Source organism: Zalophus californianus, chromosome 8, assembly GCF_009762305.2.
Source record: "Zalophus californianus isolate mZalCal1 chromosome 8, mZalCal1.pri.v2, whole genome shotgun sequence".
Classification (NCBI taxonomy): Eukaryota; Metazoa; Chordata; class Mammalia; order Carnivora; family Otariidae; genus Zalophus; species Zalophus californianus.
The window spans coordinates 66,417,170-66,444,000 of NC_045602.1; the positions used below are offsets into that span (position 1 = coordinate 66,417,170).

The 26,831-nt window shown below is 37.6% G+C and overlaps 1 protein-coding gene across 10 annotated transcripts in view; it reads right to left on the reverse strand.

Moving 5' to 3' along the window:
• The window catches only part of EML6 (EMAP like 6), a 272,181-nt gene that overhangs the window by 127,233 nt on the left and 118,117 nt on the right, over window positions 1-26,831 (reverse strand). For 9 of the 10 annotated variants that reach the window (XR_004820268.1, XR_004820267.1, XR_004820266.1 and 6 more), the window contains exons 4-7: window positions 25,720-25,818; window positions 22,736-22,804; window positions 14,283-14,468; window positions 12,945-13,080 (exon numbers count right to left, since the gene is read on the reverse strand). Coding sequence is in view for 6 of the 10 variants with exons in the window: in XM_027623736.2 (XP_027479537.1) it covers window positions 12,945-13,080; window positions 14,283-14,468; window positions 22,736-22,804; window positions 25,720-25,818 (490 nt within the window). In the remaining 4 variants the exon portion in view is untranslated. Of the gene's footprint in view, window positions 1-2,841; window positions 2,879-12,944; window positions 13,081-14,282; window positions 14,469-22,735; window positions 22,805-25,719; window positions 25,819-26,831 lie in introns of those variants that run through there. The other variant, XM_027623739.2, reaches the window with a different exon arrangement.

Below are 26,831 nucleotides of genomic sequence, written 5' to 3' on the forward strand. Positions count from 1 at the left end.
TTAGAACCCAAATCCTACAATTAGATGGATGCCCATGACCTGACCTCATTGTATTCATCCATAGAGTAAGAGTTCTACATGCTGACATCCAATGTCTCTACCAGCTCGCAAATTCCAGAAATTTTCACTGCAAAATATGTTGGGGGTTCCACCAACCCATATATCTGAGAGTCCTTAGAAATACCATATGATCCAATTACTTGGGGTCAGTTGCACTGTGGAATTCAGAACATTTTGGATTTAAGACTCGTCCAAATGGGGTTTGGAGCAGCACCTTGAAATCAAATACTTCTGCAGTGATGTGTAAGAATATGCACATATATGAAGATAAACAGCCTCATGTAAGTTCAGGTCAAGTTTCACTACCAAATTAGTTATTAAAATATTTTGGGGGGAAAAAAACAATGAAGTTGGACCCTTACCCTACACCATTTACAGAAATTAACTCAAAATGGATCAAAGACCTAAACAGAAAAGATAAAACTACAAAATATTATAAGAAAATATAGGGGGGAAAACTTTATGATACAGTATTTTTGGCAATGATTTTTTTTGGATATGATACCAAAGGCACAGGTAACAACAAAAAAAATAAATTGGCCTATATCAAAATTCAAAACTTCTGTGTATCACGGAACACAATCAATATAGCAAAAAGGCAACTTATGGAATAGGAAAAAATATTTGCAAACCACATTATCTGATAAGGGGTTAATATTCAGAATTTATAAAGAACTCTTAAGATGTGGCAACAAAAATACAAACAACCTGATTTTAAAATGGGCAAAGGACTTGAATAAAAATTTCTCCAAAGATACACAAATGGCCAACAGGCTTATGAAAAATGCTCAACATCACTAATCATTAGGGAAATGCAAATCAAAACCATAATGACATGCTACTCCGCACCTATTAGAATGGCTGCTGTTAAAAAAAAAGAAAGACTTGGCAAGGATGTGGAGAAATTGGAACACTGTGCAATGCTGAGAGGAATGTAAAATAGTGCAGCTGCTATAGAAAACACTATGGCAGTTTCTCAAGAAAATTAAAAATAGAAATACCATTTGATCCAATAATTCCACTTTTAGATATATATCCAAAAGAACTGAATGCAGGGTCTCAAAGAGGTATTTGTACACCTGTGTTCACAGCAGCATTATTCACAATAGCCAAAAGGTAGAAGCAACCCAAGTATCCATCACAGATGAATGGATAAACAAAATGTGGTATATACAATGGAATATTATTCAGCCTTGAAAAGGAAGGAAATTCTGGCACATGCTACTATATGGATGAATCCTGAAGACATTATGCTAAGAGAAACAAACCAGTCATCAAAGACCAAATCCTGTATGACTTCACTTATATGAGGTAACTGAAATAGGCAAATTCATAGAAATGGAAAGTAGAATGGTAGCTGCCAGGGGCCGGAAGAAGAGGGGAAAGGAGAGTTACTGTTTAATGGGTATGAAGTTTCAGTTTGGGAAGATGAAAACTGTTTTGAAGATGATGGTCCTGATAGTTGTACAACAATGTAAATGGACTTAACTAATGCCACTGATCCACGTAGAAATGGTTAAAATGGGGAAGATGGCAGAGTAGGAAGATCCTAAGCTCACTCTGACCCACAGATACAACTAGATAATACCCACATCAGTGTAAGTAACCCAGAAAAGGACCCAAAGACTGGCAGAACAAACTCTCCACAGCTAAAGATAGATAAGAGGCTATGTTGAAGAGGATAGGAGGGTGGACACACAGTTGAGAACTAAATGGACCCACAAGACTGTCCAGGGGAGGGAGAGATGCTGTAGGTTCAGAGAAGAGAAAAACACACTCTCATACCAGGGAGCCCACTTAGGGAAGATGGAGCCCCATAACATCTGGCTTTGAAAAGCAGAGGGCCTGAATTTTGTAAGTTCTTAAAACCAGTGAGGCCTAAAACCTGGAACTTTAAAAATCAGCTCTGGGAGAGCCAAGAGAGTGAGAAGAAACTGAGTCCCTATCCTTAAAGAGCACAACAAATAGCTCTGTGGAGATACAGCATAAAGGCAGCAGTTTGAAAAATGCCTGGAGTCTACAAGAAGGAAATTTGTTTCCTAATCTCAGAGCACGCTGGAGGGGCAGGGATCATTTAGAGACTTCTCCAGCAACACAGGAGCTGGCAGGTACCATTTCCCTCACTCACCCTTACACTAGACACATGGACACCTGCAGGGACCAGCACAGCAGCACCAACACTCCTACTTAACTTGTTAATACTATGCTGCACCTTTGTGTTCCCTTGCAGACAAGCCTTGGCTCCAGGTCCCTTCCACAGTAGACCTATGCAAACCTTGCTAACAACACACAATCCACCCCCATGTTCTGCAGTTCAGTGCTACTGCATCTCTGGCAAATGCCTATTCTGATGCAACTCAAGCCCAAGGTGGACTCAGACAGGCCCACTAACAATACAAGGGACCAAACACTGCCTCCAACAGGCAAAGAGACCCATTTCAGATGACTAGACTGAAGGCAAAAGTGGCTCAGCCACAATAGTGGGGCACATACAACACACATGGGAGATGCCCCTGAAGCCCCATTCTGGTGAACAGGGGACATTGCCCTACATGTAGGGCACCACAGAAACTTTTCTTTGTAAGGCCATCACTTTCAAGTACAGGAGACATAGCTGACTTTCCTAACACAGAGAAACAGAGAGTTAGACAAAATGAGAAGATGGAGGAACATGTCCCAAATGAAAGAACAGAACAAAATCACAGCAAAAGAACTAAATGAAATGGAGATAAATAATATTCTTGATAGAGAATTTAAAGTAAATGTCACAAAGATACTCACTGGACTTGAGAAAAGAATGGAGGACCTCAGTGAGACCCTTAAAGAGATAAAAACAAAAAAAGAACCAATCAGAGATGAAGAACTCAATAACCGAAATTAAAAATACACTAGATAGAATAAGCAGTAGACTAGAGGAGGCAGAAGAATGATCAGTGACCTGGAGGACAGAGTAATGGAAAGTAATCAAGCTGAATGGGAGAGAGAACAGAGTAATGGAAAGTAATCAAGCTGAAAGTGAAAGTAGAGTTAGGGAACTCCATCAAGTGTAATAATAACATTACTAGGGACACCATCAAGTGTAATAATAACATTTTGCATTATAGGGATCCCAGAAGGAGAAAGAAAAGGGGACAGAAAATTTATTTGAAGAAATAATAGATGAAAATGTCCTGAATTTGGGGGAAGAAACAGAAATCCAGATCCAGGAGGCACACAGAGCCCCAACAAAATCAACCCAAGGAGGTCCACACCAAGACACCTAGTAATTAAAGTGGTGAAAAGTAGTGATAAAGAGAGGATTTTAAAAGTAGCAAGAGAAAAGAAAAACAGTTACAAGGGAACCCCCAAAAGATTATAAGCTCATTTTTCAGCAGAAACTTTGCAGGCCAGAAGAGAGTGGCATGATATATTCAAAGTGCTAAAGGAAAAAAACCTACAGTCAAGAATATTCTATCCAGCAAAGCTATTTTTCAGAATAGAAGGAGAGATAAAGAGTTTCCCAGACAAACAAAACTTAAAGGAATTCATGACCACTAAACCAGACCTATAAGAAATGTTAAAGGAAGCTCTTTGAGGGGAAAGGAAAGACCATAAGTAGGAGTAAGAAAAGTAGGAAACGAAAAATAACTATATCTACAAAAATCAGTCAAAGGATTCACAAAATAAAAGGATGTAAAGTATGAAACCATATACTTGAAACTTGGGAGGGAGGAGTAAAGAATGGGTTCAAATTTAGGTGACCATCAACTTAATATAGACTGCTCTTTGCATAAGATTTTATATAAAACCTAATGGTAACCACAAATAAAAAACCAGTAATCGATAGGCAAAATATAAAGAGAAAGGAATCCAAGTATATCACTAAAGAAAGCCAACCAACTCTGAGAGAAGAGAGCAAGTGAAAGGAACAGAGAATTACAAAACCCACCATAAAACAAGTAACAAAATGGCAATAAGTACACACCTATAATAATTACTTTGAATGTAAAGGGACTAAACACTGCAATCAAAAGACAGGGTCACAGGGGACGAGAGGAAAAAATAAAACAAGATGAAACCAGAGAGGGAGACAAACCATAAGAGACTCTTAGCCATAGGAAACAAACTGAGGGTTGCTGGAGGGGAGAGGGGTAGAGGGATGGGGTAGCTGGGTGATGGACATTAAGGAGGGCATGTAATGTAATGAGCACTGGGTATTATGTAAGACTGATGAATCACAGGCCTATACCTCTGAAACCAATAATACATGATATGTCAATTAATTGAATTTAAATTTAAAAATGTAAAAAAAAAAAAGAAGAAAGACAGGGTGACGCATCTTTATACTCCTACAAGAGACTTGTTTCAAACCTAAAGACACATGCAGATTGAAAGTGAAGGAATGGAAAAGCATTTATCATGCAAATGGAAGTGAAAAGAAAGCTGGGAGAGCAAAACTTACATTGGACAAAATAGACTTTAAAACAAAGACTATAACAAGAGACAAAGAAGGACACTATTTAGTCATTAAGGAAACAATCCAATAAGAAGATGTAACAATTGTAAATAGTTCTGCATCCAGCATGGCAGCACCCAAATACATAAAGCAGCTAATATTAAACATCAATGAAGTAATCAATAGTAATACAATAACAGTAGCGGACTTTAACATCCCACTTATAATCAACGGATAGATCATCCAAACAGAAAATCAACAAGGAAACAGTGGCTTTTAATGACATATTGGACCAGATGGATCTAACATATAATACTCAGAACATTCCATCCTAAAACAGTAGGATACACCTTCTTTTCAAGTGCACATGGAACATTCTCCAGAATAGATCACATATTAGGTCACAAACAAGTCTCAACAAATTCAAAAAGATCAAAGTCATACCATGCATCTTTTCTGACCACAACTCTATGAAACTAGAAATTAATCGCAAGAAAAAATCTAGAAAGAACACAAATACATGGAGGTTAAATAACATGCTACTAAACAATGAATGGGTCAACTAAAAAATCAAAGAGGACATCAAAACAAAGATGGAGATAAATGAAAATGAAAATACAACAATCCAAAATCTTTGGGATGCAGCAAAAGTCGTTCTAAGAGGGAAGTTTACAGCAATATAGGACTACCTCAAAAAGCAAGCAAAATCTCAAGTAAACAACCTAATCTTACACCTAAAGGACCTAGAAAAATAACAACAAACAAAACCCAAAACCAGTAGAAGGAAGGATATAATAACGACTAAAGCAGAAATAAATGAAACAAACTAAAAAAATAATAGAACAAATCAATGAAACTAGGAGCTGGTTCCTTAAAAAGAGCAACAAAACTGATAAACTTTTAGCCAGTCTCCCCTTCTCCCCTCAAAAAGGATAGAGAGTACTCAAACAAAATCATAAATGAAAGAACAGAAATAACAAATGATACCACAGAAGTATAAAAAACTAAGATTATGAAAAATTATATGCCAAAATAATTAGACAAATTGTACAACCTAGAAGAAATGGACAAATTCCTAGAAACATATAACTTCCCCAAACTGAATCAGGAAGAAATAGAAAATTTGAACAGATTGATTATCAGCAAGGAAATTGAATCAGTAATCAAAAAACTCCCAACAAAGAAAAGTCCAGGACCAGATGGCTTCACAGGTGAATTCTACCTATATATCTATCTATCTATATAGATAGATAGATATTTTTAAGATTTTATTTATTTATTTGACAGAGAGAGTGAGAGAGCACAAGCAGGAGGAGCAGTAGAAGAAGAGGGAGAAGCAGGCTCTGCAGTGAGCAGGGAGCCTGATGCGGGACTCGATCCCAGCACCCTGGGACCATGACCTGAGCCGAAAGCAAATGCAATCTGAGCCACCCAGGCACCCTCTAACAAACATTTAAAGAGTTAATACCTATTCTTCTCAAACTATCCCAAAAATTGAAAAAAAATCATTCTATAAGCCAGCATTTCCTTGATACCAAAACCAGATAAAAACACTACAAAAAACAAAACAAAACAAAACCCTAGAGGCCAATAGCCTTGATGAACATAGATGCAAAAATCCTCAACAAAATATTAGCAAATCAAATGCAACAATACTTTAAAAAAAATCATTCACCATGATCAAGTGGGATTTATTCCTGGGATGCAAGGGTGGTTCAATACTTGCAAATCAATCAACGTAATACATCACATCAACAAGAGAAAGGATAAAAACCATATGATTTCAATAGATGCAAAAAAAGCATTCGACAAAGTACAACATCCATTAATGGTAAAAACCCTCAACAAAGTAGGTCTAGAGGGAACATACCTCAACTTAATAAAAGCCATCTATGAAAAACTTACAGCTAAGATCATACTCAGTGGTGAAAAAATGAGAGCTCTCCCCATAAAGACTGGGAACAAGAATGTTCACTCTCACCACTTTTATTCAACATAGTACTGGAAGTCCTAGCAACAGCAACCAGACAACAAAAAGAAAATAAAGGCATCCAAATTGGTAAGAAAGAAACAAAATTTTCACTAATTGCAGATGACATGGTACTATAGAGAGAAAACCCTGAAGAGTCCACCAAAAAACTACTAGAGCTGATAAACGAATTCAGGAGGGTCACAGAATACAAAACCAATATACAGAAATCCACTGCATTTCTGTACACTATTAATGAAGCAGCAGAAAGTGAAACTAATAAAACAATCCTATTTACAAATGCACCAGAACTAATAAAATACCTACGAATAGACTTAAGGTGAATTAACTGTACTCTGAAAACTATGAAACACTGATGAAAGAAACTGAAGACAATACAAACAAATGGAAAGATATTTCATGCTCATGGATTGGAAGAACAAATAGTTAAAATGTCCATACTACCCAAAGCAACCTATAGATTTAATGCAATTCCTATAAAAAATACTAACAGCATTTTTCACAGAACTAGGACAAAAAATACTAAAATTTGTATAGAACCACAAAAGACCCTGAATAGCCAAAGCAACCTTGAAAAAGAGCAAAATAGGAGGTATCACAATCCTAGATTTCAAGTTTCACTACAAAGCTATAGTAATCAAAATAGTATGGTAATGGCACAAAAATGGACACATAGATCAAATGACAGAATAGAGAGCCCAGAAATAAACCCATGATTATATGATCAATTAATCTTTGACAAAGGAGGCAAGAATATGCAATGGGAAAAAGTCTCTTCAATAAATGCTGCTGGGAAAACTGGACAGCTACATGCAAAAGAATGAAACTGGACAACTTTCTTATATCATACGAAAAAATAAACTAAAAATGGATTAAGGAGGAGCTAAATGTGAGACCTGAAACCCTAAACGTCCTAAAAGAGAGTGTAAGTAGTAATTTCTGACATTGGCCATAGTAACATTTTTCTAGATACGTCTTTTAAGGGAAGGGAAACAAAACCAAAAATCAACTATTGGGACTTCATCAAAATAGAGAGCTTCTTCTGTACAGCAAAGGAAACAACCAATAAAACTAAAAGACAAGCTACTGAATGGGAGAAGATATTTGTAAATGATATATCTGATAAAGGGTTAGTCTCCAAAATAAATAAAAAACTTATATAACTTAACACCAAAAACCCAGGTAATCTAATTAAAAAATAGGCAGAAGACATGAATAGACATTTCTCCAAAGAAGACATACAGATGGCCAACAGACACATGAAAAGATGCTCAACATCACTCATCATCAGGGAAATGCAAATCAAAACCACAATTAGATATCACCTCACACCTGTCAGAATGGCTAAAAACACTGGGGAGGATGTGGAGAAAAAGGAACCTTTGTGTGCTGTTGGCGAGAATGCAAACTGAGGCAGTCACTGTGGAAACAGTATGGAGGTTCCTCAAACAATTAAAAATAGAACTACCCTATGTTCCAGTAATCCCACTACTGGGTATTTACCCAAAGAAAACGAAAACACTAATTCAAAAACATATATGGACCTCTATGTTTATTGCATTATTTACAATAGCTAAATTATGGAAGCAGGCCTAGTGTCCAATGACAGACGAATGGATAAACAAGTGGTATACATAAAATATGGGATATTACTCAGCCATAAAAAGGAATGAAGTCTTGCCATTTGCAACATGAATGGATCTGGAGAATATAATGCTAAGTGAAATGAGTCAGAGAAATACAAATACAACATGATTTCACAAACATGTGGAATTTAAGAAACAAAACAAAGAAAAAAATAATACAAACCAAAATACAGACTTAACTATAAAGAACTGATGGTTACCAGAGGGGAGGTGGGTGGAGGCATGGGTGAAATATGGGAAGGAGATTAAGAGTACACTTATCACTACGAGGACTGAGTAATGTACAGAATTGTTGCATCACCATATTGTACACCTGAAACTAATGTAACACTGTATGTTAACTATAATGGAATTAAAATTTTAAAAATGGTTAAAATGTTTATCACACTTAAAAAAAAAGTTGTTCTCAAAAAAAAAATATTTTGGCATTCCTGGTGTTTTGGCTTTCAGAACTGTACATAAGGGATCCTGGACAAATTAAGTTGTTGGTTTATATCATCATGTGTTCTTGGCAAGAGTTTGTTTGCAGACTTACCAATCAGCAAAAATCCATTTAAACTCACAAAAATGTAAAAGCCAATACTACTATTCCTTTGATTAAGGAATGATCCTCCTGGCAGCTGAAGGCCATTTTGTTTGACTAAGACTTGGGCAGAGGCCAGAAAGCCCCAACCATCAGCTCTGACCCTGCAGATTCAAGCTGATGTGAGCATGACCCATCTCCAAAGCTGGCTCACCCTCAATCCACAGTGGGCTTCATTGTTTTCACTGGAAGCCAAAGGTCTAAATTAGCTCAAGCTCAACTAGAAAGATGTAAGAGAACTGATTAATACTGTCTTTCTCTAATAAATTGCTTTTTTTCCCTGAGCTTAGTGTTTATCTTAATGTAAACTGTTCCATCTCTCTTGATGTTTAGTAATTAATAGTTATTAGAAGATGCAAATACATGCAAATCTTAAGAGTCTTTACATACAACAACTTGGAAATTGCCATTTGGAAGTCTACAGGAGGGGCATTAGCCATCTTCATAGGTAGCAGACTAAGTACGTATGCTTTATAAAGGGCTTAAAAGCTAGTGAACAGCAATTTCTGAAATTTAACTTTTATGTTTAAGAAACAGAATATCAGTACTATGCCATGGAAATTGGGACATGGCCATGATTAATTCTCTTGCTAAATTTGTTTTGAAAGCCATTTGGCTGTTTGAGTAAAATGAGAAATCACAGTATTTCCATGGAAGTGAATTCAAGAGTCATTGTTACTCAAAAAGTGAAAATGTGGAAGGAGGCTCATTTACATCAAGAAATTCTTACAAGAATAAAGCCATCCATACATGTTGTTTCATGTCCAGATCAAGAGCAAAAATGTAATAACATTGCTTTGCTTGAATGTGCTCCTTTCAAGTGTATTTTGTTTCTGTTTTTGAGGCCAAGGGCTTGAAGGTAGAGGAGAAAGCCAAGGGTCCTTTCAGGGGGGATCAGGTGGGACAAAGTACACCTAAATGTCCTCTGCTCACTCTGCCTTCTTCCTCCTGTTTCATCCTTTCCCCACGCCCTTTCTGTCCCTGTTCCTTCACTCTTTCCCCCACATTCTAAGCAAATGCTCAGAGGACCAATGGTAAGGTACTGGCTAGTGAAGGGGAAGCAGGATCAGAAAACTGTTTACATCCCAATTACTTTAATCCTCACCTCATCCCCTACATATCTTAATCCCTGGGTCTCCTACCTCACGCTGGCCTCTCTCCTACCTCCGTGTAGCCAAGAGGGCGCCCCTGTCACATGGGGCCCGCTGGCCCGCCTCTGTGAACACCACAGACAAGGCTACTCTGAGAACCTTTTCCCGTTCTGAACTCAACAGCCCCCTTGCCTGCCTCAGGGTGAGGATGCACCAAGGCTGGGCGGAGGGCAAAAGAGCCTCTTGGAGGTTTTCCCCGCATGGCTCTCCCTTCACAGACTGGAGAACTTCAGCCGGATCTGGGGTTGTTACCAACACTTCAACCAGGCTTTTGTTCTTCCGACGCTATACATTCAGCCTGTTTTTCCACTGAGAGCTGGAATTAATGCCAACATCTCTTTGGAAGTTTGATGGGACATAGCAGACTTCTGTTACAGTGCTGTCAAAAGCGTGACAGGCAAAGGCGCCACTGATGGGGGTGGAGGGGAGGATACTACATGGACAAAATTTTTTATTTTAATGAGTAAAATATCCATAAACAAAATAGTAAAGCCATGATTTCACAGATATTATTGCTTATAGTGAGGAGAAGTAAAAAAAAAAAAAAGCTGTATTAAAATCAATTTAAAGTAAAATAAGAATAGTGGTAGTGAGCAGGCACTGTAAAAATCAAGAAGGTGGGAAGAATATGGCTGCCATTGGGGCAATGGCACAAATTCTCAAGGCTCCCTTGGTCTCAAACTGCAGCGTGGTCTTTAAGATCCTTTAAAAAGCATAGTCCATTACTCCCATGGAAATAGAGGCTCTTGTCTGACCGGACATTCACCTACAAGTGCATGCCAATCTCTCTCCTGATCAACTGTAAGCCCAGGCACTACAGGCTGCATCTGTGTGGTGCAGGCATGCTTCCGGTCTACCGTGCACCACCTGTGTCTGCTTTGACCTTGGCAAGGGCGTGTGTGTGTGTATGTGTGTGTGTGTGTGTGGGTGGGTGGGTGTGTTGTCAATCTTTTGACACTGACACAAAATGCAGGGCGTCCCTGACTGTCTTCATCTGACTCTGGGGGACAGGAGTTGGCCATGCAATCAATATAAACCCCCAGTTACCTGGAGGCTCCTTCTGCACTGGCTCCTTTGAGAGCCCAAAGTTAGGAACTCGGTATCAGATAGAAAAGCAGAGCAGGGTAAATACGGTTTCTGCTCTGCTACCCAGAGCAGAATTTATACCTTAATTTATACCTTAAATTTATACCTTAATTGTGTGATACAGTTTTTGGATGAGCTGGATAAAGTGACCGCCAGAAAGGAATCATCATTGCTGGTTGATGCTCCCCAACATCCAGCCAGTTTATGGTCAATAATCCCACCCAGTAAGTTAACTCATCCAGTATCTAGTATATGATGTGCTCTCAGTTACCCTGAAATATACACCAAGAAGTTTCATGATTCAAGGTTAAACATTCTTGGCTGCTTTACTGAGATGTTTTACCTTGCTCTTCTGGATGCTTACTTGCTTATATATATATCTGCCCGAAGTATTTTTCTGGATAAAGTTACATGGGCTTGTCAACTCTGTGGCAAAGAACTTAAGGGCCTCGGCTGTCTCCTTGTCGATGCACTGAAGCGGATACTAAATTTTACAACTTCCAAGGTTGACCCCTGTGCCTGGAATTCAGAAATGCATCTAAACCAAGATCCTGAGCTTCCATAAGAAAACAACAATGCAATCTCCAGATTGGCTGACTTTTTGTATTTAATAGATATTTAAGGAAGCTGGATTCTGGGTATACATAGGAAGTAAAATATCTAGCTCATTTCCTTATTGCTAAATTTTTAAGAAAGGTTTGGTTGACAACATTCTTTAAGGAGGATGGCCTGAAGAATAGGTAGTATTCTTCTCTCAGTCCTCTGGAATCTACCTCAGGTCAGGAGAGAGCTCTAAGCACCGCCAGACAATTTGGCCTTTGGAAGAACCTCTGTGGCCACATTGCCATGAGCCTGCATCAAGGGACTTCGTGAAAGAGAACCTGATGAGTAATAGCTCACTCCGTGCCTTTTGAGGACTTCTGATCTGTCAGAGTTCTCTCTAGGAAGATTCTCAGGAAATTTCTCTCTCATCTTAGCACTGGGAGTCATTTGCCTTCACCTGAGCAATGAGTAAGTTTTCACCTTGTGGACGGTATGACTCACGGTACTGAGCAACCCTCCCTCAGCGCTGGCTGCAGGAGCCAAGAGCAGGGTCTGGGGCTCATCTGCAGCAAATGAACAGAGCCCCCCTCCATGTGCTTAGTGTATGAATACCGCCTGTGACTTTATCTTATCTTTTCTGTTTACATCTCCACTTTAAACTCTCTCAAGCCCAAATTCTTTATCTATGAAAATGAGATTATAAGCCTATCATGAGAATTTTAAAAGATGTATACAAACTGCTTTGTATTCCCTGGTACACATACTCAGTATATTGTAATAATAGCTAATATTTATGTGAGTGCTGACTGTCCCGTCACTTATTCTAAGCACTCTGTAAGTACATTTAACCCTCATACAACTCTATGAGGTTGTTACTAGTATTATCCCCATTTTTTAGATGAGGAAACAGAGGCCCACGGGTTCCTAAAAAATTGACTCAAATCTATCATGGGCAAAACTTGGATTTGAACCCAAGTCCCCAGTTCTGATCCCACTACTATGGGCTACTACTTTAAAGCTATTTTTTTGGTCTTGTTTTTCCTGTCAATTATTTGCTTATTTAAGGAGGCTGGGAGCAGTCTCAGGGTCACCAACTTGTCCAGAATTTCCCAGTTTTATAACTCAAAGGTCCATTTCCCAAGATACCACTCAGGGGTTTTCTCATTATGTTCTTGATCTTTATAGCAGGTTCATCACTAGGGTTTTCTCATTATGTTCTTGATCTTTGTAGTAGGTTCATCACTAGTACACACAGATATCTTTGTGCAAATAAGGAAGAAGGGGTATCCATTTATTTTTAACACATTTTTTTATCTTCTTTCAATGTATTTATGTAAACTGCCTTAAGTCCTTTCTAGAATAAGATGGGGTACAGGGAGACAAATATAAATACAGAACTTCACATTGTGTTTAACACTCTTAGAGTTACGGGTATTAATATATATATTACCTTTATATCCTTGTTCTGTCTCCCTGAGATCAATTTTGGTTATTGGTTTGAAATCAGTATCCCATAATCGAATACACCCATCTCGTCCACCGGTGGCAAAGCCTTCTTCACAAGCATACATGCTAAAGATTCCAGCCTGTTGAGTAATGCAGATAATACTCAATACTGCAGTGATTCTATATAGTCATTATAGTTGGATCTTCACAATAAAAAAAAGCAAAAACAAAACAAAACAAATTTTAAATACCTTGTTCTCTATTGAAATCCTGACAATAGGCCAAGTAGCCATTTATAATATCCTTCATTTTGGCTAGCTCAAAAATTAATCATAATTACTACTAATGCAAATTAGTTCAAATGTTCCTTTATCATTACTAAACTGATGGCAATTTGAAAAAAAAATTATTCACTAATTCCTTGGTTAAAGTACATATGAAGATCAAACTCCATTATGTGACTACTGATCCTTATAAAGAAAAGGTAACAATGGAGGTGTTTCATATAAATTGCCACTCAAAATAATCAACCAAAGATATGCCAGATAGGAACATAAACACTTTCACTGGTAAGCAGGTAACTGAAATGCATCTCAATGAGCTCAAGAAGGCACCGCCTGAGCCTAACTGAAGACAAATTATGTTTGTGTTCGTTTGTTAGGGATTATACAAAGATGCTTTTTTTCACATGGGAAATAGTTTCATAACTTAAAGGTGCTTTTCCATAGGAAAATATTTTACCTGTCTATTGAAAAGTGCTGCAAGTATATACTGCTGACATAAGATCCAGTGTGAAGAGAAATTAGGTTACTATGGCAGTTGCTTTTATGCACGAGGACAACTACTGACCCCTGAATTGTTTTAAGAGCTGTTTCATGATTAGTGAAGCCAAGAAAATTGGTTCAACATACAAGACAATGAAAGGCCTAAAATTTCATAGCTCTTTTGCTAAGACGCGCTTCAACTTTTCTTTATAAAAATTTTCCACCCAATTTCCATTTACTACAATATAGCCTTCAGCTTTCACATCTCCCCATTCTTCTGGGCATTTCTACTTCATCATCTATAGGTATGGCAATGTAACCATTATCATACACGTCAAAAGAGAGCAGAATGGTCAGAAGTAAAGTTTGCCCTTGTTCTTACAGAGCAGACCATCAAAAGAGAGCAATTTATCAACGGTTTCTGTTTGCGTTTTAAGAGCTTTCTGTTTGATTCAGACATGGAGGTGATGCTCACTCATTCAGAGTGAGGAAAAATCTACCCTTACTAACCAACATAAAAACAACACTTGTCTACACTCTTGCTATTCAATGCCCAATTTCCACATGGACATACTCACACTGTGTGCTCCTTGAATGGTGCGGACTAAATTGAGCCCTTTCCAGACATAGATGTCTCCATTTAAAGCACCAGAATAGGTGATGTCTTCTTTGGCACATGCAAGGCAAAGGATGGTCTGAAGATCCCCTGTTTTGCCAAATATCCCTCTTTTTGCAGTTAGGGCATTTCCACAGAGTGTCCAAAACTGGAAAATCATAAAATGAATAGATCCAAAAATAATGTATTCATTCTGATGCATCACATTACTGGTATTTGCGTCTATTTCAGTACATTTTTTAAGCTAAATCTTTTATTGTCCCCTGCCCTTTTTAAAATAATTTTTAACTTAAATTCAATTAATTAACATCTAATGTATTATTTATTTCAGGGGTACAGGTCTGTGATTCATCAGTCTTACACAACACCCAGCACTCACCACAACACATACCCTCCCCAGTGTCCATCACCCAGCCACCCCATCCCCCCACCCTCCTCCACTCCAGCAACCCTCAGTTTGTTTCCTGAGATTAAGAGTCTCTTATGGTTTGTCTCCCTCTCTGGTTTCGTCTCGTTTCATTTTTTCCTCTCTTCCCCTATGATCCTCTGCCTTGTTTCTTAAATTCCTCATATCAGTGATATCATATGATAATTGTCGTTCTCCGGTTGACTTATTTCACTTAGCATAATACCCTCTAGTTCCATCCATGTCATTGCAAATGGCAAGATTTCATTTTTTGATGGCTGAGTAATATTCCATTGTGTACACACACACACACACCACATCTTCTTTATCCATTCATCTGTCGATGGACATCTGGGCTCTTTCCATAGTTTGGCTATAGTGGACATTGCTGCTATAAACATTGGGGTGCAGGCGCCCCTTCGGATCACTACATTTGTATCTTTGTGGTAAATACCCAGTAGTGCATTTGCTGGGTCATAGGGTAGCTCTATTTTCAACTTTTTGAGGTCCCTCCATTTGCGTCACTTGCTATAGCTGAACTAGGCACACATAATTTAACTTGTTCTACTGCAACCAACAAAACTGCAAAACCTTTTAGCCAACTGGTAGCAACATAAGAAAAACTTTTAACAGCATTTTTTAAACTTCCAAAGTTCTAAAATTCCCAAACTTTACTAATTGCTTAATGGTGATTAAATACAAAAGGTCAATGTCCTCAGAGTTGGAATAAAGTGAACAAATCATCAGGTCTTTAATTTTTAGTGAAATTACAGATGCAGTATAGGTTCATTGTAGAGAAGTTTAGAAATACAGAAAAGTATAAAGAGGAAAACAGAAATACCTACAACGTCCTGCTCACGTGTTGATGTATTTTCTAGACTTTTTTTTTGGTGTATATATATATATATATATATATATGTATTTGGAAATAATGTCTTTATAATTTTAAAATGTGATAAATCTTCACTGCAGAAATGTTACTCAAGAAGTTTTCGAAATATGAGTTATATTTTCATATGGCCAAATAACTGATTAAGCTTTTCAGTTTTCATTGTATAATTTATCATGTGGAAGAATCATTAAGCATAAAGCTTGAGCTACTTTATAGAAGGCGAGACTTCCATGGTTATCTAAGAAATTAAGTATTTTGCTTTGACATGGTTTCTTAAATGTATGAACTGGTATAACTTTCCTGCTATGCATTTAGCCCCTCAGTTTATAAGTGCTCTTTACATTTATTTAATCTTCATAATGCCCCTGAGAACAGGCTAAAGCAGCTATTCTTATCCTCCCCATTTGGAAGTGAGGGCAAAGTGGCCAAATTGGTTTGCTGAAAGTAAGGGTTAAATGGGTGTCTTACATGAGAAAATATTGAAATCTTGATCTTTGCCTTGAGAACTTTAATGAAGATACTAATAAAGCAAGAGACCATTTCAAGGAAGTATATTCAGACTACATACAAGTGGCAAGAGAATTAAAAAATAGAGAACTGTGTTGAATTACTTGGAATGAGCAAGGCTAGGATTTGGATCAGTGGGTGAGGAAGAAGTTACATCAGGGATCAGGAGAGCAGAATTAGGCAAATCCAAGTGACAAAAAAAAAAAAAAAAAGTGTGAGGAAAAATCAGTGACAAGCCAAATATTTTGTGCCTGTAGGAGAGGAAAAAATGGTAGCCCTCTTAGAGTAGTTAAATACTAAGGGAAGCAGTTCTGGCATGGTTGTACCACCCGGGAGGTCTGGGATTCTGGTGGCTATGGAGGAGGTGGCCCTTGGGAAGGATGAGAGGCAGGTGTGCAATCATGTGAGACAATACAGGATTCTTCCCTCATTAAGGAGGCAAGTATCAACTCTGGTGATTGGTTTCTTTGGGCACGTACTACTTTTAAGGAAAGTACACATGGAAAGAACAACAAGATCTGGGGAAAAACATGGTTAGGTCTAAGCTTTGGGAAAACATTTAACATTTAAGTATTAACTTGGAACCTGAACAAAATACTAGATGTAAACACTTACTGGTAGTACAAACATGCCAAAACCCAAAGAAGGTAGCCATTTCCTTTTCTCACTATGTCTCCCATACATGAAGATTTGAAGGAGAGTAATAATTTTGTAATCATTAGCCCTAAAGAAGAGTAATTATTTTGTAGTTATTAGTTAACTTAGAAAGTGCACCTCTGATCTGAGTTACTGAAACATTTTTTTAAGTTTAATTTAAATTTTAGGTATTTAACATACAGTGCAATATTGGTTTCTTGAGTAGAATTCAGTGATTCATCACTTACATAATACCTAAGTTACTGAAATATTTCTAATGGACAACCACAAAACATAGAGAGACCATCATCCTCAGACACAAAGGTTTTAAATCACCCAGTAGGAGGCAACAATGCCAACATGAAACATTCCAAATAATCAAATGACTCTCTAAAAAGGCACATACAGATATAATGCCAGGATAGGTAAGAGATTTTTTTGTAGAAATGGCAAATCTCTGATTCTCTCTTCTTGAGAAGCACTTCCTATTTGGAAAACAGTGACAATTTAGGGTAGCAACACATCAGTAAATCCACATCAAATGAACAGACATCGTTTATCTTCCCCAATCTCCATTCCCAGATTGTAATGCTAATTTTGTTAGAACTGGCAGGTACCCTGGAGTTCATCTGGCTCTAGGTAATCTCCAATGTCCCTTCTACCTATGACTAGGGACTGGAGAAGGATCAACAATATCCACAAACTTGGTAGGCTCATTTACTGTGAAACCAAGCAAGCATGACAATGCTCAGCTGCTACTGGTTTCAAGCATTCATTTCAGGTAATTGAAATTTGCCTGTCTGCCAAACACTGGGAATTTGCAAAAACAGAAAGGATTTCACCCTAGCTACACAATTTCACATAAAAATATTTTCTTGGAGTGCATCAAAGATTTTTGCATTCAACTTGTGACTGGAATCATTCATTTGCTGTTAGGTAGGTTTGGGGGGGATAAGGTGGGGATCCTAGAATTGGTTATAGAAAATACAGAGAGTGAAAATAGTTGTTGAAGGCTACTAAAACTTGTGGATTTCTTTCTACACAAAATAAAGATGGCTGGATGGGCATTTGCAGATCATTCCATTCGAGGTAAAAGTACCTACTTTTGCTTAGAAAAAGATGCCTGGGGGCACCTGGGTGGTTCAGTTGGTTAAACATCTGCCTTCGGCTCAGGTCATGATCCTGGGGTCCTGGGATCGAGCCCCACACTGGGGTCCCTGCTCAGCTGAGATTCTGCTTCTCCCTCTCCCACTGCCCTTCCCCCTGCTTGTGCTCTCTCCCTCTCTCTCAAATCAATGAAATCTTAAAAAAAAAAAAGAAAGAAAAAGAAAAAGATGCCTGTCTGCTAAAACATAATTAATAAGTTTAATGGGATAAACAGCTCTGTTTTCAAATGAAGCTCCAGGGTTTTATGTGTCTCTGTTTTTAGAATTAACTGATTAAAAGAGTTAACACCAAGGATGGAAAGAAATAGGGAAGATGCTGGAGAAATCACCAATTAAGCAGCTAATCTATTATTTTTCATAATCTGTTCTTTGGGGCGGGGGAAGTCAGGCCAAGATGGATCACTGAAGAAATAATTTCCAAGTGGAAAGAGTTCTACACAGGGAGCCAGAGACTGAATTTTAAATCTTATCTGTGCTACCATATTTGTGATCCCAGGAGAAGGGAAAAAAATTAACATTATTGTGCCCTTACTGGTTCCACACACTGTTTAATGTAACTCTTAATAAATTCAGAAGGTAGTGATCCACAACCCTCTGGTTTTTTTGTTTTGTTTTGTTTTTTGAGAGAAATTCAGCCTCAGGGAGATTAAGCAGCTTTCCCAGAGTCAAGTATAAGGAGATAACAAAGAGGATTCAAAGTCAAATAACCTTCTACGTCTTGGCTTCTTCATCTTAGGATATGCAAATTGGATGATGGCTCTGAGGCCAGAGTCCCAGACTTCTAGAGAGCCACCAGAGCCTAATGGAAACCAGGCTTATCATGATCTCACATAATTCTTTGATTGTAGGTAAGAGAATAATTCAGTGCCTTTGCAATTTGTTAGACTGAACAGAAACTCATGTTGGCAGATACATATATCTTTGATTAATAAAAATTGTAAAGCGAATTATTTAACGGCTAATTATTTTCTGGCCAAACTTTTTCGAAATACTGGTTTCCTAGGAAAATGAGAAAAGTGGGTCTTCGGTGATGAAAACATTGATAATCTTTGAACATATGATGGGCTAAGGACCTTTCTGCTCCCTAGTCCCAAGATTCTATGGGTGACCAATGCCTCCCCCTTAACTCCTGACTGAAGTGCAACCCCACCTCTACTTTGGGTAATGCTGACTTCCAAACTCTCCCTACCAAACTCACCTACCCACCAAGGCTCGGCTCAAATACCATCCCCTTCCTGAAATGCTTAACATTCCTCTAACCAGTTGGGATCTCTCCTTTATCACTAGAGAATTTTGGTTTTGCCTCTCTTATAGATTGTTCTGTTTTAATGTTTTAATTGCTTTTGTCAAGCAAATTGAAAGTCGGGTCAGTTTTCAGTCCTTCACATGATAGAAATGCAACTAATGTTTATCAAATTTAATGAGTCTTTTGGGTGGACTACATAAAACAATGAAGGACCCTCCAACTGCTGCTGAAGCAAAAAGTCCCTGTATTTGAGCAAACATATTCTCAGGTTTTTGCACAAGGATAACAAAACGTTGATGAAGTCCTAAGGTATTGGCAGGACACTTGATACCTTTGAATAATGGAACCTATAGGTTTATCTTTCTGTCTTCTGTTTTTTCATTACTTTTTTCTTATCTTGGAAATATGTTATTGTAAAATAATTTTAAAAATAAAGAAAAAAATTAATCATCAACTCATGTACCCAGCATTAACTGTTTAACATTTTGGAATATCTTTCCAATTTATTTCCTACACAAAAATATAGGTTACTTCTAAAGTAAAAAGAAAAAAAAAATCAAAGCAAGAAATTTACCCCAACCAGTAGACTGTAAATAAATCTTGCATATTTCCTAGTAACATTAAATAATCATCTAAACCATGACTGTAATGATTGCACAGTATTTCTTCCTACAGATATACCATATTTTATTTAACCACCTGGAGGCAAGTTAGGCGGCTTCAGGTCTTCTTTTATCTCGTTTTATTTGCTTTTGGTAAATTATTCAACAATGAACCTATCCTTGGTTCATACTCCTAATGATTTCCTTGAGATAAATTCCAAGATGTAAAATTACTGGCTGGGGGCACCTGGGTGGCTCAGTTGGTTAAGTGTCTGCCTTCAGCGCAGATCATGATCCCAGGGTCCTAGGATGGAGCCCCGCATCGAGCTCCCTGCTCAGCAGGAGGCCTGCTTCTCCCTCTCCCACTCCCCCTGCTTGTGCTCCCTCTCTTGCTGTGTCTCTCTCTGTCAAATAAATAAAATCTTTAAAAAATAAAAAATAAAATAAAATTACTGGCTGTGCTCTCTTTGGCAGCACACATACTAACACTGGAAAGAAATTACTGGCTCAAAGGATATCAACATTTCTTTTTTTTTTTTTTAAGATTTTATTTATTTATTTGAGAGAGAGAATGAGATAGAGAGAGCATGAGAGGGAAGAGGATCAGAGGGAGAAGCAGACTCCCTGCTGAGCAGGGAGCCCGATGCAGGACTCAATCCCGGGACTCCAGGATCATGACCTGAGCCGAAGGCAGTTGCTTAACCAACTGAGCTACCCAGGCGCCCAGGATATCAACATTTCTAAAGCTATTGATAGATATTACCAAATTTCTGGACAGAAAGAGTAGAAATACTCATATCTGGTACTCATTTACCCCTCCACCACCAAGGTTTGAGAATGTTCAGTCACCAAATTTTTGCCAACACTGGATATATTTTAATCATAATTTTGATGGATTAAAAAAATATTGTTATTTTAAAATTTTTCCTCCTTATTAATGAGGTTTAGACTTTCATATATCTATTTGCCAACAGTGTTTCTGTTTTTGTCAAGTATACATGTCCTTTGTCCATTGTACAGGTTTGTTGGAGGTCTTGACATTTCAAGGACAAACCCAGATTCTATCTACCATGCTCGTGGCTTACACTTAGCTCATTTGTGGTTTGCTTCTTTTGTTTCTTAGGGGTGGGGGTAGGTAGACAGAATGTTTTAATGTTTATATAATTGAATCTATAATGTTATCCTTTATGGTTTCTTACTTTGCTTTTATATTCAGAAAGGCCTTTCACCTACTTGAGAGCAGTTAAGCATTTACTTAGATATTCCTCTAGTTATTTTACAGTTTTTTAAACATGTAACTCTTCGATTCATAGAGAATTTATTTTAGTGTATGGTATGAATAATATATAACTTTTTTCCCCTCAAATAGATAACAAACTGTCCTAGGGCCCACTGGTCAAGATACCATTCTAAATTGTTATCCCTTTTAAAGTCTATTTCTCAGCTTTGTTTTTTGATTTTTTTTTAATTTATTCATTTGAGAGAGACAGACAGAGAGAGAGAGAGAGAGAGAGCATGAGCAGAGGAGAGAGACAGAGGAATAAGCAGACTCCACTGAGCCGGGAGCCCAACATGGGGCTCAATCCCAGGACCCTGGGATCACGACCCAAGCCAAAGGCAGACGCTTAACCAGCTGAGCCACACAGGCGCCCCTCAGCTTTTTTTGTTGGTGGTGGTGGTGTTCTTATTTATCCTTATCCCAGTGTGATACATTTTAATTATTTTAATTTCATAATACGCTTAGTGCAGTTCCCTCTTCATTATCCCTTTTTTATCCAGGTTCTTGGTTATTCTCATTTTTTAATCCTTCCAGACTAACTTAGAATAATTGAAAAGGAAATGTCAGATAACAGTAACAAAACTTCTAGAGATTTTAACTGACCTTGTACTGAATGTAATTGAAAGGATGAGTTTGTAATTTTTAGACATCATGTCCAGAACCAAGGTTGCCTCTCCATTTGCTCAAGCCTTATTTTATATTCCTCTGTAAAGTTTTGTAATATTCTTTAAGTCTTGCATCCCTCATTATATTTACTTCTGAGTATTTGATCATCTGTCCCTTTCTAACAATGAAGTAGGAACAATGGGGAGAAATCATAAAAAACTAGATTCAAAGAACAAAAGAACTGGGAAACAGGAGGAGTTGGTTGGGGGAATGTTACAGATACCTACTCCATTCAGACGAAAATGCAACATTTTTGTACCAACAATTTTGCACCAGATCCACACAGGCTGGAGTCAAGCAAGTAATCCTTACATTCTTTCAATTATGAACTTTAAACCTCTACTAGCTACAAATCTGTAGACAGAAGATCCTGGGCCATATCCCAGGGTCCAGTGGAAATTTTTGCTATATCAGAGCAAAGAAAGTTAATGGTGTTGACTTTGCTACCTGTTAAACAAAATAGAAAGAAGCAAATAGCTGAAGGTAGGTCCTGGGCCACCTGTGATAATTCAGTCTGTGTAGTCTAGGGGAAGATAGAGGCATTTAAAGACCAATGACCCAGGTAGGTTTGTACCATGTATCCCTGTATTTCTATGTCCAACCCAATATGGCACCTTCCTTCTCAAAAAACATATTTCAACATGACAGAGTTTTGATATGCAGCATGTGTAAACATTCATCAAAATGTAAAAACTTAATTTATAGTATTAAAATCAGAACTGTTTTAAAACTTGCAATCCTAGAAGTACTTTGAGTATTCAGTTTAGCATTTAATTAACATAAAGTTTTCTTTTCAGCTGCCTGCTGGATACTCCACTTGGTGGTCCATACACTGTAGTTCTGAAAAAGCCCCATCAGCTGATGTCAGCTTGCTTCATGATCAAAGAAGCAGGTAAAATGGCTCCAAATTTAAGATAAATAAAGTTGAGCCACTTCTCAACATCAAATTATACATATAAGCACCTTCAATTCTTCTCATACAAGTTACCAAAAATTTTTTAAATAACTACTTTACCTTTATATGTTTTACTCCACAGCTAACCACTCTGTTTGGCTGATATGGATCCCAGGAAATATCAAAAATCTGTTCAAAAAAAAATAAAAAATTGCTATGTTGGTAATTTTTGTGTTTTTGCCTTCTTTCAGTTATCAGTTCAACTGCCAAGACTCCATCCTAACACTGAGGACACAATGTTACCTGTATAGACTGAACAACGTGGGATTTGGCTTGGTGATGGGTCAGGAGTTGACAACATGTGTTTTTATTGCATCACATCTACTTACCTTAGGCCTGAATAAAGAAATAATAATTAACTGCAATCAATGAGACAAACTTGTGTCATGTTTTTAACTTGATGCATTGCAATGACCTAGAATAATTTTTTGATCAAATTTTCTATACCTCTACACAATGATCATAAAATACTTTTGAGATAGCTTTACAATAAAAAGATTTATAGAGTGTTTAAGTAGGAAAATGTTTAATAGTCAACCACAATTCAATGTGGCCAACACTTTCTCATAATCTTAGAAGTTAATATTCATAAACACAAGGCAGAGGCATTTATTTGGCCCCTAACTTAGCCCACCTAAAATAGGCCTTTAGCCTGTCATTTTAATCTGATCCAAAATACTACTTTGTTTTCAGTTTTCCAAGGAACTGAAAACATATCCACTAATACTATTTATCATTCTTAAAGAAAAGCTACCAGTTTGACGGCAGTTTTCAATTTTGGGAACAAGGAAGAGAAGACTCTGTCAACCTTAAGGGTCAGGTCAGCTGTGGTAATTGCTCAAAGTGCATATCTACCAGCCCAACTGAAAGATTCTGACTTCCTGGGTCAGAAATTGGGTCCAGGCAGCTGCATTCTTAAGCAGACCCCAAGAGATTCCTATGCGGTCAGTCCATGTACCACATTCTGTGAAGCTCTAATAGAAGGCATAATTGTCAGGGCTGGAGTCTAAATCAGAGAAAGAGTTTAGGCTGCTAATTTCTCATCACATAGGAAGGAGAAATATGGACCCATCATCAGAGAGAAAAGAAAGACCTATAACCTTCAGTTAGGTAGAAAGGAGCAATTATAGACCACAGAAAGAGCACTGAAGAAAGCATTTGGTCCAAGTACCAAGTTCCAATGAGGCCCATTTTAGCTAGGCAACCTCAGGCTAGTCTTAGAATCTTTAAAAATAAATGACATCACCTCAGTTCTGTTATGAGGTCAATTAAGATAATGTATGTACAATCATTTTGCAGGTTATAAAGCACTCATTACATAAATGAGTGCTAGGCATTAAGCATTTTAGCCACTAAAATAATCTTGAAGATAATCATTTGCCCATAAGGAGCCAGTAATAACTCATATTGGCACCAGTAATAAAGAACAAAACTGTGTGATACAAATTATGGGGTCTGGGAGAACAGTGTTCTAAAAGGACAGTATTTCATTAAAACATTCTAGGCTCTTTAAATTATAGAGGTCACACTAGAGTAGTATACACTTTTCACAATCTACTTCTAAGTGGAAGGTGTAAAATACATGACAAAATAGTAAGAAATTCACATACTGATCTAGTTTAATCCAACTAATTTTATACGATGGGATTATCACATAAGCAGAAACAGTAATATCCAAAATGTGAGCACAAATATTTTCAACCTGCTCATTAAGTACTAAGTTAATACCAATTAATTACCAAGAAGTTAATAACCTGGGAGTAGAGCTCAAGCATCACTACACTGTAAAATCTCCCTAGGGAATTCTTAACGTGTGGCCAGGAGTACAAACCATTGGGACCAGAAGGATGCCGGGCCTCTTCCAACACCAAAGTTCCACTGCTGGTCATTCCTGGACTTTCTGAGAACTTAATCCTTGAGTATAATTTGCCCGAATGCACAGCAACAACTATGGGGTCACCTTAAAACCATGATTCTCCATCGGTGAATGAAAAAAAAAATTTAAAGTTCACACTAAGGAAGAGACAGTGAATTTAGTATCTAATTTGGGCCTCATTCTGCATTGACACTTACATTGAGGAGAAATACAAAACTAGCCATCAATGCAAGTAGTCATGCAAATTCACTTTTTTTTTTGAAATTAGAAAATCAAGACAATAAAATGGTCAAATTATTTTAATTATGCAAGACAATGGAGAAATAGATTTCTGACCTGCTTCATATCCTATCTTGCCTGCTATGACTATATGGAATTATTTTTGATCACACTAAATTCAATATGATGATAAGCAGGCCACAGTTTACATTCAAGATTCTCAAAATAAGAAAGAATCCCAAGGTTGTCCTTACAATCATTTGAAGTTAAAATGTATACACTCTGGGGTACCTGGGAGGTTCAGCTGGTTAAGCTGTTAAGCGTCTGCTTTCAGCTCAGGTCACAATCCCAGGGTTCCCGGGATCCAACCCCAGGTTGGGCTCCCTCCCTGCTCAAAGGGGAATCTGTTTCTCCCTCTGCCCCTCCCCCCACCTCCCACCCCTACTTGTGTGCACATGCTCTCTCTGTCTGAAATAAATAAATCCTTAAAGTAAAATAAAATGTATACACTTGAAACACATTTTGTGAATATTTTCTAACTACTTCCATTTCTAAATGAATACATATATTTTATGTATTCGTTTAGATCTAAATGAAATCTAACCAAATCTAGCCAAACGATCTAAACCAAATCTAAACTTTACATGTATTTTCAAATTCAATTCTATTTTGATTTTATGAAGATGCTAAATGCCAGTGTCAAAAATTTGCTTTGCCTATGAGAAGTAGTAACAATTTAAAGAAAGCATCCGATCATCAGAAGAGATCATGCTGACACAGTTATTAATCACAAATTAATTTTTTTTAAAGTCAGTTTTTAGGTTGAATATGTAGGAAAATCTTTACATGGAAAATTTACTTTTAAAAATAGGACAACTCTGGGAAGCTACTTCACAATTCCCTCACACTTATGAAAACTGCACAGTTCGATCCAACAAGCTCTTCTTACCCGGTCGGAGTGGCCGGTGGCGGAGGCCAGAAGTTTTCCCTTCCTCCAGTCCCAAATGCAGACTGTGTTTTTGGCATCCAATCCCACAGAAGCCAAACGCTAAGAATAAGAACAATAATTTAATAGCTGAAACTGATGGGCACATTTCTTATTATCCATCACTTCTTTCAACAAATGGTCACTGATGACCTACTCTGGGCCAGGCATTGAACATATGTGAAAAAAAAAAAAAGATTTCTCAAAATCCATCTTAAGTACACAACTAAAGATATCACAGATGACTTCTATTAGCACATACTGAAATTTCAAAAACCTAAAAGCTACAAATCATTTGGCACAAAGCCTCTGATTTAACAAGTTGATTTCAGAGGAACACAACTTGAAGGCAAGGTTCAAATGTTTTTATTTTTTAAAGATTTTCTTTATTTATTTGACAGAGAGATAGCACAAATAGGTAGAGTGGCAGGCAGAGGGAGAGGGAGAAGCAGGCTCTCCACTGTGCAGGGAGCCGGACACGGGGCTCGGTTCCAGGACCCTGGGATCATGACCTGAGCCGAAGACAGCTGCTTAACAGACTAAGCCACCCAGGCGCCCCTCAATTTTTTATTTTTTTAAAATTTTCTTAATTTTTAAATTTAAAATATTAATGTGAGAGTAGAGACAGTCTAGGATTCTATAGCCCAAAAGTCTTGCCAAACTGCTGAAATTAAAGGGTTTGACAAACACGTTCATTCTTAATTTTCATAGCTCCACAAACATTTCAGGTAACATGTTGGTAAACGCAATCTGGTACTTCATCTCCCAGCCTAAATTCTTGGTGTTTATATCAGAACTTGTTCTCAAAGGAAAAGAAAATTTAACACATTTAAGTATACACAAAATCAAAAGTATCAAAACATGTATTAGAAATACCAACATCAGAGGGAGGTTCTAGCAGGATGTCCCCACCTATGGAAACAGCACTGTATAATGGACAGAGGTCTGGACTGGGTGAGTCGATTTGGCTTCTCTTTTGACTTGTGAGGAGCCAGACCTAAGACCTTGCAAAATTAACCTCATTAAATTATGTTTTCTCATTTTAAAATGAATGCAAAATATTTGTTAGGTCTACC